General features: G+C 36.7%; 1 protein-coding gene and 1 long non-coding RNA gene across 2 annotated transcripts; both read right to left on the bottom strand.

Moving 5' to 3' along the window:
• Positions 1 to 6,350: 6,350 nt before the first annotated feature.
• On the bottom strand, positions 6,351 to 7,614 carry LOC148921008 (uncharacterized). The gene is made up of 2 exons (XR_016123580.1): positions 6,841 to 7,614; positions 6,351 to 6,743 (listed from the first exon to the last, which is right to left on the bottom strand). It is a non-coding gene; the product is annotated as an uncharacterized LOC148921008 (long non-coding RNA).
• A 2,379-nt stretch (positions 7,615 to 9,993) lies between these two features.
• LOC103336047 (uncharacterized) lies at positions 9,994 to 13,897 on the bottom strand. Its single transcript, XM_089044597.1, has 2 exons — positions 11,183 to 13,897; positions 9,994 to 10,692 (listed from the first exon to the last, which is right to left on the bottom strand). The coding sequence occupies exons 1-2, from the start codon at positions 13,761 to 13,763 to the stop codon at positions 10,220 to 10,222; spliced, it is 3,054 nt and encodes a 1,017-aa protein (XP_088900723.1). The 5' UTR covers positions 13,764 to 13,897; the 3' UTR covers positions 9,994 to 10,219.
• Between the last annotated feature and the right edge of the window lie 6,668 nt (positions 13,898 to 20,565).

Here is a 20,565-nt window from a genome sequence, read left to right as displayed (position 1 = left end):
TCCTTGCTTCGATATTTCTTCATTATCATTAATGCTATTTAGACACACAAAATTGACCACTCAATAATGCTATTTAGACACGCAAAAATCACCATATTAACTTACCAACATACTTATATAGTAGCTGATATAATCATACCATGTCAATTAATAAATATTGCTGTGTGGATTCTATATTTACCTATTTATTTCTCAAAGTAACCACTCCTAAAACCAAACAATGAAGTATATTAAACCTCACACCAATGGGCTGGTAGTTGGATTGGGACAGTCTTTTAGCGTGCTTTTTGAGTTCAAGTTCCCATGATATACGTGTGTGTGAGTTGCCCCCCTCCCATTCCTAACTATAACTCTCACCAAAAAAAAATAATAATAAAACCCACCGGCCATTGGTTCCTTGTTCTTCTGTTTTGTTTAGACCTTGGCCCATTAAAAAGATGAAAGCCCATCTATATAGGTCCAGTTTTTTCTTATTAGTAGATGAGGCCCACAAAAAAGCTGAACTGGGTCATGTTGAAGGGAGCCAAGATCCGAAAGGGCTGGCCTGATAAGGTACTTATTGCTTTTCCGGACAGGTCTTGAACTAAGGTTTTTCTGCTATGGGTCTGATCTTGGACTCGAATATTACTCAGATGACCAATCAAACACTGATTTCAAAATACAGAGAGAGACAGCGATGCTTGAATAAAACTAAACGAAACCTTTCTTTTTCTTTCTTTTTCATTTAAAAAAGAATAAAGCAAAGCATAGACATGGTGCAATCAGTGCGTACCCAACTTTTAACATGAAATGATAGATATTAACGCATTTCAACTACAAAAAAAATATTATAGGCCAATAGACCCAGGCCTGGCTGTTGGGCAGGGCCGGTCCCAATTACTGCTGCTGGTCAATGCCATATTTTCTGATTTTCATGAGGATTCAAATTTTGGACTTCCTTTTCAACACTGAACCAACTACTTCTCCTTAATTAAAGTACTTATAAGTCATTCAACATGCTTAACCATGATTAACATATGAGATTGTATTTACAACAAAAACTTAACCATAATTAATACGTATAACACGTGAAATGGATGAGTTGAATGATAATCACGCGTCGTGGTTAAAGGTGGTGAGCAAAATTAAACTTTCCGGATAATCAAGTAAAATGGAAGACTAACCACCACTAAAGTTTAATGGGATACAAATCCATGCCCTTTCAAGCAAAATTTATCAAAGAAGACAAAAGAACGTTAGTGGAAAGTGCGATGTTCTTGTTTTGTTGGTTGGTGGATTGCATAAAGAACATAATGAGATAGGATGCCATTACCATGCATCATGCATGTACTTGAAATCTTGAATTTTTGACCTCCCGACTGATAGGGCAAAACCAGCGGTACATATATATCCAAAGATTGGTTGAACAATTATGAAGAATAAGGGCCCGTGAGGCAATTGCATTATTAAAGCAAGAACAACCCTTTTCTCAATTCTCAGTTTTGTGGCCCTACCAAACCTCATATATGTCGGCATATCCTTGGAAAACATCCATCAAGTTGCGTATTTTTTTGACAATTCTCTTTCACTACCTAATCACAACATTCTAACATGCACTCTGTGTATCAATCAAGTTCAAGCCCACGCCCGTTCTCAAATAATTTGATTCTAAATCGTAAAACGATAAGCGCTATATAGCTCATACTTTCATAAACCTAAGATAATTTGTGATAAAAACCCGAGATAAAATGCTTGGATTATTTTTTAAAACTTTAAAGTAAAATCTCGTTCAATGAAATGAAGAACATTATTGTCATTGGATAAAATCGTCGTCATCTCCACTGATAATATAATATAGCATGTAGACTTTCTGCAAGAATAATTTAACAGCAACTTTATGGTAAAAATAAAACAAACCTAAAGGCCAGAAAATTTGCAGTGCCCTTTACAGCTTTGTTTTCTGCTGCGTAGATTGGATTTTTCAAATGTTATGGAGATGGAGTGCAGGACTCACGTCTGGACCCTTTTGCTTTTTACGACATCCATCAACCCTCGTGTCTCCATCATTTGCATTGATGCTAGGTTAAATAGTAACTGGGTTCTGATATCCTATCATTGGTTGCACGTGATTTCAATGCAATCACAAATTCTTGCTTGACTGGTCTAAAACCTAATGCTCCATCTATTTATTTATTTCGATCGTTTTCTTATTCGTTTGACAACAAGGTCATTTTTCTTTTTTCTTGTAAGAGGACAACAAGAAGATTACGAAAAATAATTAATGCCTCTAAGATTTTATGTCAAGTATGTTTTTAGTACTTTAAATAATTTTTTTAAGATTAAGGATGATATTTATCAACAAAAAAAGAAGATTAAGGAAGATATAATAATTTCAATAGATTTGTACACTTTTAAACTGTACATGCTTTAAGATTAGCCGTTATCAATATTTGAGATGAACACACAATGAAGGCAATGCTTTTTCTCTTTTTCTTTTTTAGTTTTTCAAGAAAAAAATATGACATGGACACTTAGAAATTACGACGCAAGCCTCTTGATTATGATCGCTACCTCTACGAGTAAAACTTCCAAGTGATTAACATGTTTCATATTCTTTTCTTTCTTCTATCTATCTCATCACATAATTAGAGAGAAAAGTGTACGAAACATGTGTTACGTGACTCCTTTTGCTTGTTTTAGAAAGAAGAAGAAGAAACATAAAACTGAACATATATATATGGAAATTTCGTAAAAGACCGATGAACACCTCTTAACGTTTTATGTAGTAGCACTAGCAAGCACAGGCATCTTAACGTTTTATGCTGTGTTCTTACTTGTCTTTAGGGTTGAGAGATCTGTCAAGTTGACGATTGTAACAGCAAGAATTAGGAATTTCGCAAAAGACCAATAAACACATCTGAACGTTTTATGCAGTGGCACTGTGGCAAGTACTGTGTTCTTACCAACCACGGAAAACTAGGTCGACAGCTCAAAATTCAAATGAGTTCGGTACACAATCAAAAGAGGGTCGAAATTACCATCTAGTTCTATTTTTTTTTAAGAATTAACTTTAATTAAATGCTGTGAATTTTTTAGAATTCATAAGGTCATTGTGAAATAAGTCTCAAGTATAAGGGTAAATACTCTTTTTCTTTGTGTAAAAGTCACTTCATTAATATTGCACACCGAGAAAAACAAGAGATAAATGTTCTTAATCACTCGAAGTACAAACTCTTTGTGCGTCAAATTTACTTTGAGTAATTTTAGACTGTCCCACTAGAGCACCAAATGTCGTTTTAGGAATTTATCTTGAGGGTTGAGAGATCTGTCAAGTTGACAATTATAACAGCAAGAATTCACTTCAGAGCTGAGGACCATATAGAGATGACATTGAATGAAGTCAAAGAAGCAGATTGATCGGGCAACGTTAATAAATTAGAGATTGGTACCATAGATGAAGGAATTGAACTATCATACCTACATCGTGGACTTGCAGTTCCCTCCTTCTCAATTCAATTGCTGCTTTTATTGCTCATACCAAATCCTCCGCCCAGATCAGATCAGCCCTGTCTTTGAAAACTGTATTTTCCTATCCATCCACTCATAGAAATTGTTGTTAAAAGCAGAAATTTATTAAATTTATTGTTGTCGTGTTTGCATGCAGTCAACCACTAATATCTCCTCCACTAACACAAACCAACCTTTAAGTCAACTAATTATGAATCTTAATTAATTGAATTTCATCTAGTTAATGCGATTGTGGCGCTGCCGGGAGCACAGAAAATTCTCTTAATTCAATGGGGCCGTGCCATGCACACTCAATCAACAGAAATTAATGATGATTAGAACGCATCACCAAGACAACTCGAAAATTTTGATGTAAAGCTAATTGTTACTGTTTTTTTATTAATATATAAATTCTTTTCTCTCTCTTTTTTTCAAATGGAAGTAATTGTGAGGAGAGATGAGGGTCCATGAAATCATGCTTGAGAAAACAAGGAAAATGGGAGACAGACAGAGACAAATTAGCTAATTCCATTTGGGTTGCATTTAATTACTCAATCCTGTTTTGTCTTAGCATTGGAAAAAGCTAGCACAAGACAAATATATAGTGGAAGAAGCAGATTCGAATATGGGAATCTAAGACTAAATAAAGGATATTTTGTAGTTCTGGGTTTTTTTGCAACAAGGAGACAGATTGATTTGCCTAGACATATTAAAGAAAGGTAGGCCTTCGGTGGAGTCCCATGCTCCATAGATTTTTCTGCAAAGTTGTTTGTCAGTTTGGGGCCAAACTGTCTCTCCTCTCCCCCTCAACTTTAACTCTACCTGTTCTTCTGCATATATTTTTAGCCTACACTACACGCACGTTTGAAAATCCCACACAATTAAATGATAGCTGGAAACCCATTAATTGATCTCCACAAGTTTCTTGTCCTCTATATTTGGTGTTTTCTGAATATAATTTTTCTGATATTTTTACAAATAAATCCTCAAAATTATCATGAACAACAACCCGAGGCTGTAATTTTCTTAGTTAGGCATTCCGAACGACCAGTCCATTTGTATTATATATATATATGCTTGAGCTTGACAGTTGACACCAAACCCTCTTTTTTTAGTGTGTTTTGTTCAATTATTTTGGGCACTGAGATTCTGAGTACATATATTTATACGATGCGAGTGTGGGCAGGTGAAAGTGGATTAGGTTTGATCATTTAGGTCCTTCAGCTTTTAACCTACCAATTAATTATAAATCAATTACGTATCAACAGGTTTAAACCCTAAACCCTATGATTAAGATCAGATCCCCAACAGATGTGTGGAAAAGTCTAGAAAATTAAAGATGTCTCTATCTGATTGTTCACTAGCTAAATACTTAGACAAGACGGCACACATCCATGACCATGATCCATGCATTAAAGTTGTAATATATAATTACATCCTAGTCAAAAAAGAAGTACCACAGTATATTCTAAACTGAAAACTAGATCCAAAGTCAAATGAATTAAATATTATATATATATCAGGTTTGAAACTATTGTCTTTTTTTCTTTTCATTCCCTTAATCTATATGAGAACTAATTTTCAATCCTTCCATCTAACTATACATACTTTTAATTTATACATGCAAAAGATTTGCATTCACCACTGTACGTGATTTATGCCTACAATAGGGAGACGAGATCTATGACCCTGACTATAATAATTTCTTGAGACATCGTACGTCCTCATTAATATCATAGACATCTCAAAATCACACACAATTATTCGTAATCGATGCATTATTTGTTCGTAATCAAAAGAAAAAAGAGTTGAAAGTGAACTCTAATTTGATTGGTTAAACTGGTTTGAATTTCAATAAGCTGACTGTAGTCTGATTTGCATCTGATCCGATGAATCATACTCGCAACATTTGCGGATATTAGTGGAGAAATTCTTCCCAGGTAAAAAGAAATAGTTGCATTTGAAAGGTGAATTTATTTATTTTACTGGAGGTTCAAACTCTGGTAAAGATTGGACATGCCAGTGAGAAAGCACGCCGCGTGCAAAATCAATCAAATCTTAATTACTGGGGGTCAGTAATTTTCAAGAAAAGAAAAAGGATAAAAATATGTGCTTATTGAGTTGGATTGTCAAATCAAGAACAATACCGAGGTGGCATCTTAGTTTGATTTGTACGTTATGAGAGATGAGTAAAAGAACAGATGATACAAGAAAGTGCGCCAAATAAAACGTGAGCTTTTTTGTCACCTTCCTCAGAAAGAAAAGCAAAGAGCACAATCAATCACTCAAATTCATCACAATTTCGCCTTTAGATTACTTGAAATGATTCGAATATAATAAAGATATCAGAATAGAGATTAATTGTGTTCGAAAATTACTCGAGATATAAAACAAGGAAAACCATTGTTTAATAATATCTTTTTTTTGTTTGAAAGTTGCATGGTTGGCCCTTTTTAGGTTATTTTACCAACCAACCCCTATTTAAATAAATAATTCTCTTTAGTTTTTTTAATACAAAATTAGCCTATCCACACGGCCCTTGTGAAACACTTATTTTAAAAAAAAATTTAAATTTATTTTAAAATTAAAAAATATAATAGGTAGTTGTGTTCTATAAAAATATGATACATTATTTAATTTTTCTTTTAATTTTAATTTTTTTAAATATGGAAAAGTATGAATTTATTATATTATTTTTATTTAATTAATAATTTTAATTCTCAATATTTACATTAACCGAAAGCATTTTTAAATATTTTACCATTCTTTATATTTTGATTATATATATATATATATATATATCAACAAACTAACAAAAGTATTCAAAATAATTATCTTTAGTTGGTACCGAAAGGTTTTCAAAATTTTGAATAAAGTGTTGAAGAATCACATGTTGTCAACTGAGAAATTCTAAAATGATCGTACATAGCCATATTGAAGTGACATATGATACGTGGAGTGAAGGTAAGAGATTTTACATCAAATCAAATGACATAACAAAAAATAATTTTACATTTTATTTAGGCTTATTTACACTAATGCCCCTGAAACAACAGTCAAATCTCACTTTGCTCCCCCAACTTAAAGTGGCTCACTTACCTTGCTTGACCGTAGTTTGGTGACCCACTTTATCCCTTGTTGTCAACTCCGTACAAACATCTATTAAATATGATGACGTGGCAGGATACTTTTGTAATTTCGTACACATGAATCATTATTCACAATTAAGGGGTGACGTTGGCAAGTGGAGGTCATCTCTACATAGATAAAAATATTATCAAAACTAAAAAATTAAGTAAAATAGTAATAAAATACCATTGAAAAAAACTCTCCTCTCCTCACTGCCCGACCCACCTATGAGCCACCACCATAAGCAACCCTAGCCACTTCCTCCGCCTCATTCAACCTTAACCACGCACCACACTACAACCACCACCCACATCGATAATACCTATGAAATGCATCTTCAATTGTCATACTTTCTTCAATTCTTGCTACATATGTCCAATCAGCCACTCAAATTACGAACCAGTGCTTTCCACCAACATTCAAAATCCACAACTCCAACCCAAAATCAAAACATCCGGATCTCGACCAAACAAATAACCAAAGACAAATTGAACATTCTAAAATTAATTCCTAATTAATTCCTAAAGAAACTCCTCATCAGCTCGGAGTAGTCTTTTCTAGTTTTCGGAAATCTCGAGTTTGGGCTTCATGATTGTCAATAGCCTGGTCTTCTTCGCTAGGTGAGGGCTCTCTACTTCTTCAATCGCAGTACTCTTAAAATTCGAGTTCATCTAAATCATTACACAGATTTATGAGTTTATACTATTAGGATGAGGGGGTTGACGAAGACAGGGGATACAGAAGAAGGAAAAGAGAGGAGAGAGTGGGTTGGGGAGGGGTGGATCTGTCGGGGTTGGGTTGAGGTCAGGGTAGGCCTTTGGGTGGGTCGGCGGCGGATTTATAGGGGTCGGGTTCGAGGTCGAGGGGAGAGAGAAGGAGACAAAGAAAGAGTGGGTCGGGGAGTCAGGGCTGGGGGGTGGGTTGAGGGGTTTGTTGGGTAAATGTGGTTAAGGAAGAGGGTGGAGATGGGGTGGCTGAGGTTGAGGATAGGGTCATAAAATGGGGTGAGTGGACTGTTATCAATTTTTAAACTTTTTGCTTTTTTAAAATGAAGTTTTAAAATGTTTTTATTTTTATTTTTAATTATTAAAATATTTAATTATATTTTTATCTATTAGTGAATAATGAACCATGGGTATAAAATTATACAAACACCCTTGCCACATCATCATAGTTAACTGAATTTCGACCGGAGTTGACGACAGAGGGCAAGGTGGGTCACCAAACCATGGTCAAGCGGGGTAAGTGGGCCACTTGAAGTTTTGCAAAGTGAGATTTGACTGTAGTTTCAGGGAACGTTGGTGTAAATAAGCCTTTTATTTATACGTATACTACATCAATTATCATAATTAACTATTAATTAACATATCATCTACCACATTACGCAAATTTAATCCGTTTAAAATTACAAAGTCTTTTTTAATATCCAAAAGATATTGAAGAATGGGAGAATCGAACCTAGAAGATGTATGAATAAATGGTCTAATCAAATGCATATTACAGAGAAACATGGCAAGCAAACCTTGTGTTTGGGATGCAATTGAATATTGAGGGTGCAACAACACAATGTGGATTTCATTTCCCTCTACAACCATGATTTGGAACCCCGTTGTATTTCCCTTTGGGAAAGTCTTGGTGGAGTCAAGTACAAGCTAGAATATACATTTCTAATTAAGTAAGAGCTATTCTTATAGGAGCAAGACTAGCACATATTGCAGAAAAACTTAGTTGAAATGGAGATAACACTATTTTGTTATCCTCATCCAATAATATTATGTATGTAACATCCCACATTGACCAATAGATAGGGGGTGATGTGCCTTATATATACATGCCCACCTCCATATAGCACGAGGCTTTTTAGAACCTCATTGGCTTCAGAGTCATAGGAACTCCGAAGTTAAGTGAGTTGGGGCTAGAGCAATCTCAGGATGGATGACCTACTGGGAAGTTGCTTGTGAGTTCCTAGAAACAAAACTGTGAGGGCAGAGTGGGGGCCAAAGCAGACAATATCGTGCTACAACGGAGCCGATCTCGAGATGTAACAATTTAGTATCAAAGCCACTCTGCTGTGTGGTGTGAGTGTGCAAATGAGGATATCGAGCCCCTATGGGGGGTGGATTGTAATATCTCACATCGACCAACGAAAAGGGAGTGATGTGTCTTATAAGTACATGCCCACCTCCATCTAGCACGAGATCTTTTGGGAGCTCACTGGCTTTGGAGTCATGCGAACTCCGAAGTTAAGCGAGTTGGGGGATAGAGCAATCCCAGAATAGGTGACCTACTGGGAAGTTGCTCGTGAGTTCCCAGAAACAAAATCATGAGAGCATAGAGGGGGCCCTAAGCGGACAATATCGTGCTACAGCAGAGCCAATCCAAGGATGTGACAATATCACGTTGAAGTGTTATCACGTGTGTCATGACGTTATTAATTAGGAATAACAAAATAGTGCTATCTCCGTTTCATAAAAGCCTTTCTCTCACATATTGACCCATATGCTTCTTCTGCTCCGTTTAATTAGGAGAGAGGGTACTAACTTGGTAAGGGAGCCAAGATGTCTATCATTAAACTTCACCTATTCTTTTCCGGTTTTTCTACCATGCAAAATTATGTAGAAAGATTCAAACTTGGATGTCTTCAACATTAAAAAGTTAATTACTTGTGCCAATAATTCTAAAAGTGATACAAGCGGTCCCCTCTTTTTCTTATGTTTATTTCTTATTACACAAAATTCTAGTACACTAGAACGGGCCTAAAATTTAAGTAACAAAAGCAATTAAAAAATAAAAACAGAACAATCATCTCCATTTCATTTCATTCTTCCCATCCCATAATTTTTTATTCCTAAAGCTAGCAAATAAAACTTTTTTCTTACTAAAAGTTGTACGATCTTAAATTATTTTATAAGAATATTTGATACCAAAATACTTTCTTCCTCATTACTTTAGTGCTTAAATCAACCAAGCCATTCTCTTTATCTCACAAACGCAATTTCTATTTACCAATTAATAGACAAATAAAAAAGCACTTTCACCTTTGAACTTTTAAATTTTAATTTCTTTTTATATTTTATCCTGTTATTTGTTAAAAGGTACATAACAAAAAGAAACACGCCTTTTCTATACCCAAACCCGTTTGTGTCTTGAACCTTTCCCTCCTCTCACGACAAATCGTCGGTAATAAAAAATTAAAAAACACTTGGTTAAAAAGCACTTCCTTTCAAGATTCCACCTTTCCCTTTCACAAGTACTCAAACGAAAACACTCGATTTGAAAATGCTTTTTTCGCCCCTCCATCTTTTTACAAGGCGATTGCTTCTGCCAGGCTTAAAACAGTAAAGCATACACATGCCATAAACAGTGAGCAGCATAAGGTGAAAGTGGAAATCAGCAGCCAGTGGTACTTACTACATGAAGAAGAAGAAGACAAACTTACAAGAAAATACCCCCCCAAATCCTACTGTACACCAAAAACTTCAAACTTAAAGTTAGAACAAACCAACCCCACCCCAAAGAAAATTTAAAGAACACATAATAAAAAGGCTAATACAATTCTTGGAATCTAGAACAAACACTCCAATATCCCCAGACAACTAAGACTTCATATGCTAAGAAGATCAGGCGGCGGTGATTGTGGTGGCGCCTGCTGTTGATGATCTTTCGTGTTACTCGTTGTAGTTGGAGACTCTGATGCACTAGTGCCAGATGGAGGGAAGGACTCTGTTATTGCTGAGTCTCCTCCTCCCTGTTTTGAGCCGGGCGCCTTTGGAAGCTCTGTTAGAATTTGAACCACTTCCCTCATTGTTGGACGCTCCACAGCTTGTTCTTCCACGCACAGCATTGCGACGTAAAACACGTGCATAACCTCATGGAGAGGGACTGAAGGGAGCCTGGGGTCAAGGATTTTCAAGACTCCTTCCTTGTTTGAGTCTGTCATTTTTCGAACCCATTGGACTATGTCTACCCCATCTCCAAATTCACCAACTGGTTTCCTGCCGCTAACAAGTTCTAACAGAACTACTCCGAAACTATAAACGTCACTCTTCTCATCCACCTTCAATGTGTAAGCATACTCTGCACACAAAAGAAACAATCATATTATTACAACCAGAAACCATCAAACTAAAACCCTTGTACGAATTTGAACTAGTCAACCCAGACTCAAGTTCAATTTTCAATTACTTATGATTTGTTTTGTAGGGGTAATATTATCAAAATTAAAAGTCTCGGTCGTTTGATGGGTAACAGTCAAAAATCATTAAATTCATGTACTTTCAATTCAAGGTATCCTGCCAACCACCATATCAAAATTTTCAACAGTTTAAATGTTTAGTCAAGAGCATACATCCAACAATTAGAAGCCCAAAGTCAAATTTCACCAAATGACAAAGAAGGCTTCTGCATAAATAAATGCAGGGCCTCACTCACTGTAAAACATATACATATATGGTATTATAGGGTCAAAAGTAGTTCTCAATTAAGGCTAAAACGAGGGAGTTAGTACATTTTCTACAGTAGTAAAAGTACCCAAAAATTCAATCAAGGGTTGAATGAATCATAATACCTGGAGCAATATATCCATAAGAACCAGCAATTGCAGACATGCACTCGGACGTGCCTGAATCCTGCAGGAACTTGGCAAGCCCAAAATCAGCAACATGAGCTTCAAAATTGGAGTCAAGGAGGATGTTATTCGACTTCACGTCTCTGTGGACGATCAAAGGTGAGCAGTCATGGTGAAGATAGCAAAGCCCCTTTGCAGCCTCAATGGCAATCTTGTACCTTGTGTCCCAATGCAAGTGACCCCCTTTCTTACCATGAAGAACCTCACCCAAGCTACCATTGGGCATGTACTCATAGACCAGAAGATTTGTTTCATGGTTTGAACAAAAACCCAATAATCTAACAATGTGCCGGTGTCGAATTCGACCCAGAGTTTGAATCTCGGCATTGAATCCATGGTCATGGGATGACCCTCTGCTCATTGCTGGTAGTCTTTTCACAGCCACATTGTCACCATTAGGCATGGCTCCTTTGTACACAATCCCAGCCCCTCCTTTCCCTATGATGTTGTCTTCCTTCAATGAATCCAATACATCATCAACTGTGAAGTCCAAGCGCTGGAAAGCAGTCAATTTCCAAGCCCGGGACTCGCTCGCTTTCTTCAAAGACCGGGCTTTGATGATTGCAGCAACAGCGAATATGATGGAGCACAAAAGCAAACCAATAACAAGCAATAGCTTCAGAGAAGCAGTAAGGGACCCTTTGACATGTGGTTGGTGGGTGCCATTGGCAACCCCATCTTTGCACGGAACCAAATAGGGACCGCAGAGATCAGGATTGCCCAGAAAGGAAGTGTAATTGAAGTAACTGAACTGACCAGTACCCGGAACCAAACCCGAAAGATTGTTATAGGAAAAGTCCACAGATGTCAAGCTCTGCATTGTGGATATGGACGAAGGGATGCTACCCACCAGATGGTTTCTCGAGAGGTTGAGGTAATTCAATATCCGCATGCCTGTAATCTCCTTCGGAATCTCGCCGGCGAGCTCGTTTCGGCTGAGATCGACGAACGTCAGGAGCTTGCATTGGCTGATTTCGGGTGCGATCGGACCCAGAAACTTGTTGTGGCTAAAATCGATTTTGGATAGTTGCTGTAGTCTCCCAATCTCGGGTGGGATTCGACCCGAGAACTTGTTGCCATCGAGGAGGAGCTTCTGGACGCCGGAGAAGTTGCCGATGGTCGGCGGCAGAGACCCAGAAAGCCGGTTGTTTGAAAGACTAATCTGGCCGAGATTTGCCGATATTGTTTCGGTTTCGGGAAACGAACCGGCCAAGAGATTGTCCTGCAACTCCACTTGAGTGAGCTTGGGCAAGCCAAAGAGACCCTTCGGAATCGACCCATTGAGGAAGTTCTCACCCATCCGAATCCGACTCAGCGAGCCACACTTTCCGAGCGACTCGGGAATCGGCCCGAAAAGGAAGTTTCCGAGAGTGATGAGAGTCTGAAGATTATTTCCGAAACACATATCGGGAGGGAGAGTCCCAGTTAACTTGTTCGACGAAAGGTCCAAGGTTATAAGCTTTCCATTTTTGCCCAAGCCCTGAGGAATGCTACCAGTGAAGTTGTTTTCCCATAGCTGCAGAACCTGGAGCTCCGGCAAGTCGCCGATGAACTCGGGAATGGCGCCGTGGAGCTTGTTTCGGAAGAGATTCAAAAGGGTCAAGTTCTTGAGTTCCGAAAACGAGCCCGGAATCTCGCCCGAAAACATGTTGTTGGATAAGTCCATCGACTTCAAGCTCTTGAGGGAACCCAGCTCGGCAGTCAACGATCCAGAAAGGGCATTGACCTGAAGAAACAGAGTGTCCACATTTTGTAACCGACCCAGTTCCCGCGGGACCTCTCCGGTCAAGTTACAGTTGGCCGCGTCTAGCCGGACGAGCTGGGATAAGTTCCCGATCTCGGGCGGTATGCCGCCTTCGTAGACGTTGTAGTACCCGATATAGAGCTCTTTCAAACTGGTTAAATTTCCGATCTCGGGTGGTATCGAGCCGCCAAGCTCGTTCCCGGATACGGCCAAGTACTCGAGAAGCGGGAAGCGGCCGAACTCAGGCGGAATCCGACCCGAGAAGAAGTTGCCGCCCAAGTGCAAATGGCGAAGGCTGGTCATGTGGGTGACGGCGACGGGGAGGTCGCCGGTCAAGTTATTGTTGTAGAGGTCGAGGACGGCGAGGCGGGTGAGGTTGGAGAGCTGAGGAGGGAAGGTGGTGTTGAAGATGTTGTTGGAGAGGTTGAGGAGGCGGAGCCCAGAGAGGGCCGAGATCTCGGACGGGATGGGACCCGAGAACTGGTTGTCGGCGAGGGTGAGGTTGGAGAGGAAGCGGAGGTGGGCTATGTCAGAGGAGAGAGTGCCGATCAGGTCACGGCTGGAGAGGTCGAGGGAGGTCACGTGACGGCGGGAGTCGCACGTAACGCCGGTCCAGGTGCAGTGGCTGGTGGTGGGGGTCCAGGAGGAAAGAACGGAGTTTGGGTCGGAGGATATGGAGGATTTGAAGGAGAGGAGGGCGCGGTAATCGGACATTTCACGTGCGGCGAGGGAGTGGTGGAGATGGAGAAGGAGGAGGAGGAGAAGAAGGAGCCGCATTTTTTAATTTTGGTTTGTGGTTTTTTGGGTGGTGGAGGAGAGAAGAGGGGGGGGTGGGGGGAGAGTAGCTGAGTGAGAGTGAGACTTTGTTCACTTCTTCAGTAAGAAGAAGAAGAGAGGGTAGAGAGGCGGGTGAGCTTCGTGTGATTTTATTGTCTTCTTTTTTTTAATTCAAAATTAAAATTATTTAAAAAAAATTAATTTTTTTTTAAAAAAAAGAGAGGATGGTTTTCGTTTATTTATTTATTTTAGGGGCATCCCCGAATTTGAATTATTTGATTGAATGTTTTGGACGCTTATTGTTCTTTCTTTCGCACTATATTAAAAAGTAAAGAGAATTTTTAAGATAGAGAAAAACAGAGTGCTTTTTGGTTCAACGATGTTGCTATTATACAGCTATACCCCATTTCTTTATTTATTTCTATAAAGTTTGATAAATAGTTGGCGTGCAATGTATCATGGATGTGTGTCCAATTCTCAATGTACTATGGATTATAGTAGAATGCTATACCATGCCTAAACATACACAACCATCATGTAAATCTATTACTTTTAGTTTCTTTTTTCTATTTATTTTCCCTCAAGTATATCCGCGTTAGGGTTTATCTCTTCGTATCTTACGCGGTGCTAGAGAGTTAAAAAGTAAAATATGAGCGAGAAACTTATGAAACAGTCAAAAAGATAAGCAAGAATCAATAACTTAAGTTGAATGATGTCGAAACCTAAATGTGTGATGACAATATAAGAATGGTAAGAGAATTTTATTTTATTTTCATTCATAAGATTTAAAGTCAATACTACTGTCAACATAACATAGACTAATATTAGATCAAATGTCAAAGATAGGCTTAGTACTTCTCACCATTGATAAAATGGAGATGGATGTTAAAATTAAGTCTTAATCATATGAAGAAAAAAAAACCTAAGCCTTTAATCATTTGAAGAAGGAAAGAAAAAACTAAGTCTTTATCATGTTTGTACAATTCGTCATTACATGTATTTAATTGGAGTTGTCGAATTACAACATCGTTGCCTTTGTTGGGTTGATGATGTTAACTTCCAACTTGCTCAACATCCAATTTGCTATCCTTCTAACGTAAGATTGATTTCTTTCTTCTTTTTTTTCCTCTTTGATGACAAACGTAACAAACTTGATATGCGCATTTTGATTTTTGTCTCGTAGTAGTTATGTGGCTTGCCAGCTGGTATTTTTTCAATCTTGCCAATTTTTAATTTGGGAGTTTCACTAAAACACCCAAAATAGGAGGTATAAACACACCCAAAATTCATCATTTTTTATCAATCTTGCGACAATTTGTATTTTAATTTCTCTCCTCTTTCTTTCTCATTGTTTATATATATATATATATATATATATACACAATTAAGAATTAAAAATGGATAATGTATCCACTTCAAAACAATAATTTAAAGAACTTATTATACAATAGTCGATCAAATACAATATCACACAATGATCCATCAAATACAATATTATCATTTAAACAAAATATATAATATTCAAATCAGCATTAAAATGGATTTCGTATAAAACACATAATAATGGTTTTACTAGACAAAATAGTTTAAGTTGGCTAGAGTAGATATGCTCTCCACTTTGCACTCGAATTCGAATCGTCCTCCTCATAGTTTAGATTATATTAAAGTAGAATATCGCTTGTATAAAAAAAGTTACATAAAAATAAATATTTAAATTAAATATGAAAAATGTCCTTATATGGGCCCTAATTGTATGTAATGCATATCAAATACTTTTGTTTAGGGTACCTTTATATTATACATCTCTGGTTGTTGAACAAGGTTTACAGACGCAACAAAAAGGGACTATGATTCCTTTTGTTTTTTCCTTGGTTTATTTTCCTGTACTCCATCTGACCTAACGTAGTTGGTTTGTCTATTTTTACATACCCAATTTCCTAATTCCTCAATAAAGTAGTATATAGATTATACAACTACTTTTGATTTCAAAATTGAAAGTATTATAATTTTTTATTTCAAAAATTTTAGATGAAACATCAAGTAATCCACTATATGTATAAATATTTAACATTTTATTGTAGTTTAGACTATCGCTTGTATTTTAAAAAATATATAATTAAATGTATTAATCCTGATTTTGTATATTATCTATATTCTATACTCACATGAAATGTATACATGGGTGGAATTAATATGTTTGTTGGGTGCAAATTACCAATTATGTTGTTATAATGAATGATAATTGTTGCGATGTGAAAAACGAATTAGCGTAAGTACCATTTTAACTACTTATGTGCCAATTCCCCTAATGATAAAACAATCACCCAAATTACCCAAATGTCCTTAATTATGATTATAATCATGCCCATGAGCAATGTTTTAAATGTTCTGTATAAACAAATTTCTATTCTTTTTCAAAGTGTAAAAATAAAAAAATAATAAAAAACATTGAACCACCTGACTAGATTCTGTTTTCAGCTGAAGTGCTGGCTTGGCCGCTTAAGCATATATAAACACGACATTAGTGTCACTCCACACAGCTTACGTTCTTCTTAATTTTGCTGGTGATCAGAACATCCTACTTTACTTGTTGACCAAAACTTTGACCAAGCAAAGCAACCACCATTTTGATGTAACATTAACTAATTTATAAGATTAAGTTCCTTCTAGAAAATAAAATAAAATAAATTGTTGTAATAATAATACTTGCTTGGTAAGATATCCGGATCTCTTAGAAACATTTAATTAATTGTGACACACAAGTATTAATCATTAATTTAGGGTTTAATCTATAACCAAAAGTATCGATGGTGATAGAATTCCTACATCCTTGAAAAATATGAAACCAAATATCTTTTTCAAGGTCTCATTCGTTGGAAGGCAAAAGCCCTCGGATCCCCTTCAATGTGTTAAACGTAATGTTATCGTTCACATCCTACATGTGGGTTGGATTAAGTGACTAGGACAATGAGCTTGCACTCAAATTCGAATTATGTTTTTATATAAATTAAATTAATTTAGAATAATTTGAATTATCCTTATATAAAAAAGTTAATGTGCATCTTATTTTTCAGGTTCATTACAATGATGAAAAATGGGTGTTGATGGGGTTGCTTCCACGTACGGTCCAACTATAGCATAGCAAAAAACACTGTTGCAGATTGTAACATATGCTAGGGCTAAACGACAAACCCAGCAACGCTCTCCAGTCTCCATGCTCCACCTTCATCATACATGAATAGTACATTATTATCCCTTAGACCTAGGAACAGTTTCAACTTTCAACTTTTTTGATTAATGATAATCAGGAGGGTGACACATGTACATATGTATATTCTTCATGGTAAATATATGGGGCCCTCTTGTTGAATCAAAGGATATGTAAACAGTGGGACATATGAACTGGATGATTAACTGGGGGTCCCATAGGAGGATTTACCCAAGAGAAAGTGACCATAAAGGTTAAAAAAAAGTTAACACATTGAAATTCCTTGGTTTAATGTAGGATTCAAATCAAGGATCTAGTTTTAACCCTATCTAACAATGAACTAATTACCTCCTCAATCTTTTTGGACGATGACGAGAACTTTCACGACCTATTCAATCATTCACGAGAGTAGACCGTTACAGTTCATTATGAATAATTTATATTTGAATATGTTGTATATTTAATGATTCGAGCTTAAGATATCTAAAGTTACATATTATTTTATACTATACTATTTGGATTAAGATTTATTTATTTATAGATGGTTAGTACGTGTAACACCAAAAAGAGAAAATGAATTATTATGAGCAAAAAGATAAGAAAACAAACAAAAGAAAAGAAAGGGAAAATTAGTGACAATAATATGTAATTATTAAGCAGTAATAATGTTGCTGGGTTGGATAAAGCTGGTCAAACATGGTTGACTGACATGTTGGGACACGAGACGTGGTGTTTTCCTTGAACCCCATCTCTGTGTCTCTCTCCGCACATTTTTCATTATGACCAATAGGTCCCCATTTCCATCTTCCTACATTTACCTCTCTACCCTTCCAGCCAAACCAAAATTACAGTCCACTGATCCTGATCTCTTACAGTGGTCCCAAACCAGAAGAAATCAAAATGGTCCCAGAAGACTGTAGAGATAAAATGACCTTGCAGCCCTTCCACGCCAAAGAAAGGGACACAAAATTGTTATTTTTGTTATTATGTGACCATAATGCCCTTGATTTGGTGGGCAATTAATGGATTTAAAGCAATCAAGAAGGGGGTGCTAGCAGCGCAAAAACTGCCTCATGTGGTTGGAAGGCTTTTATGGTAATTTCAGTCAGAGGTTCCAGCTATCAGAGATTTGGACTGGCTCACTTCCCTTTCACCCCATTGTTCAGACTTGATGAAAAAGATTCAAAAGGCAATGATTTTGGCTCCTCTGATTTTATTAACAAACTTGTACTGAATTTGATGTTAAAGGCTGTGATCACTGAGACCATATCCTTCTTTGATTCAAACAAGGGTTCAAAATCACATAGTTCCTCTCTTTAATGTCACAATTCTAGCAAATTTTCTGGCTTGTGTTCTTATTTTAGCAAAGTTCTACACATAGAGGGTCAAATTTTTCTGGCCTCTCTCTCTCTCTCTCTCTTCTTTTTCTACTTTGTTTCTATTCTGTAAAAATTTCTTTTTTTATTAGAAGAAAGATGAGCTTCTACCCAAAATAGAGATCATGATCAAGAATCACAGTGCCCAAAATTAGCCTTAAATCTGTCATCAAATGGTCAAATTTTGAACAAAAAGCCCCACAACCACATGTGGTTGTTGAGTCTATTGTGTGAGACTTGGTGGAACCAAGCATAACATGAAAGGTTGGTTTTTTTTTCTTTGTCGGGTGCTAATTTTCTTATTTTTCTTTTGTTCACTTACATTTTTTTTTTATAAATATTTTTTAGTATAACATACAAAGGAGTGTAAGTGAACAAAGAAGAGTAAGAAAATCAGTTTTATTTTTTTATTTGTAAAGATATTGGGAGCGCAGTTGGAGGAGGGTGTGGGTGGTGAAGGGAAGAGGGAAGAGATTCGGTGGCTTTATCCAAAGCCTTTTTTGTCAAACTGTTTCACTTAGAACTAGAAAGAAAACTTTGGGCTAAGTTAAAAAGCCCTGAGCCCAAAGCTTTTTCATCCCAGAAAACACGTTGTATCAAATTACTAATTTATGCCTTGGACTGTGTGCCCTTTGTCCCCTCACCTTTGGAAATCTGGAATCCACCAAGTCCAAAATTCATTTTAATTTTAATTTTAATTTGGCATTGGCAATCCTAAATCTTAACCTAATCTTTGTTCAGTTGTTTTATTTTTAATTTGGCCTTTGGTTAATGTGTAAGATCTAGTATGTTGCAGTTGGTGCTTCAGTTTTTATAGAAATGTGTGTGTGTGTGTGGGTGTGGGCTGCTGAACAAGTTGCAAGCTGGTTTCTTAATTGTATCAAATTAAGATGGATGGCTTTTGGAGGTAGTGGGGAGTACTTATTATTAGAGAACATGGCATTGGCAAGTTGGCAACCAACAAACAAAAAGAAACACCAGAGTTCCATAAAATTTGTATGCCACTTTGCTTTGCTCATGAAACAAGTTTAATTGCATATGAGTCTTCAATGTTGTTCTGTTCTAGATTTGATTTGGAGGGGCCAGCATGAGCAAGAGACTCTAGAGAAATAAGAAGAAGAAGAAGAAGAAGAAGTATTTGGGAAATGGATAATTACATGAAAGGATGATTACAAGCACTAAAGCATCTGATCCTTTACAATGTTTTCACACACAATTCCAATTTGAGACCACTGACGTACAAGTCAATATCTTTTTTCATAGAGCTAAGATGCCGTTGACCTTTTAAATACGGGACAGTTATAAATGTTAATTTGAATTCAATACCTTGGATCTCTTCGCCAACCCCACAAGCACCTCTTTTGCATTGATACCCAGTTACCCAGTGCCAAGGGCATGGAAGAGACACCCATAATTCTGATGAATTAAAATTAAAAAAAAAAAAAAAACTGAAATGAGTGCTGCTCGAACACAATTTGACAGAAAGTGACTGAACAATCGATTAGCATTCTTTTCTTTACAGAGCTTTTCAATTTCCCATCTCTGTTAAATTATGTATTATTTGTTTCCTGTGGAATCAAATTTCCTTCGGTGTTTTCCTGACCAATAAAAGGATAAAGCTACAAGGTTCTGTTATCAAACACTGTCACCATTCCTTTTTTCCCTTAAAACAAGAACCTTTCCCAAATCCCATTCTTTACTATAATTAATTATCTTTTTTTCATGTCAAGACAAAACTTATATTAGTTTTCAATATGAAATTGTATTACAGTTACTTTATGATATGGACATGTAGTGGAGAGAGTTTCTGGAAACCATAAGCAATGATGTGATTTCAATTTGTTTATGAGATGAGCATTTGTATGTACAACATTAATTAGTAGATGTGGAATGATTATATTTATATTTCATTGTCATGTAATTATCAAATGCTTAATTACATATGTCTATGACAAAAAACACATCAATAGCCTTTTTTTCTTTCATGATCAATTAATTGTAATGATAAAATGAGGGTTTCCAACAAGGTTTTGTGTTCGATTTCATCTTTTCCAGTATTGTTTGTTTTAAAAGGAGAAAATCATACTTAAAAGGAAAAACCGAGATGGGCTTCGATTAATGAGCTCCAATGGGGGAACCATAGGTGGTCCATGTACCTGTTACTCCCTTCCAATTTATCATTCAACTGGAGTGGGCTTCCATATCCAAAATGGACTTG

This window comes from Prunus mume, linkage group LG1, assembly GCF_029339155.1.
Source record: "Prunus mume cultivar Tortuosa linkage group LG1, ASM2933915v1, whole genome shotgun sequence".
NCBI classification, from domain to species: Eukaryota; Viridiplantae; Streptophyta; class Magnoliopsida; order Rosales; family Rosaceae; genus Prunus; species Prunus mume.
The sequence above is the reverse complement of the archived record's forward strand: the minus strand, read 5'-3'. Positions and strand labels throughout refer to the sequence as shown.

What these genes read in the sequence shown, in the direction of transcription:
- LOC103336047 (XM_089044597.1), bottom strand. Translation starts at nt 13,763, where the DNA reads ATGCGGCTCCTTCTTCTCCTCCTCCTCCTTCTCCATCTCCACCACTCC. An exon ending in TTATGGATATATTGCTCCAG is followed by an intron (nt 10,693 to 11,182) that starts GTATTATGATTC and finishes TTTTGTGTGCAG; the next exon opens with AGTATGCTTACACATTGAAG.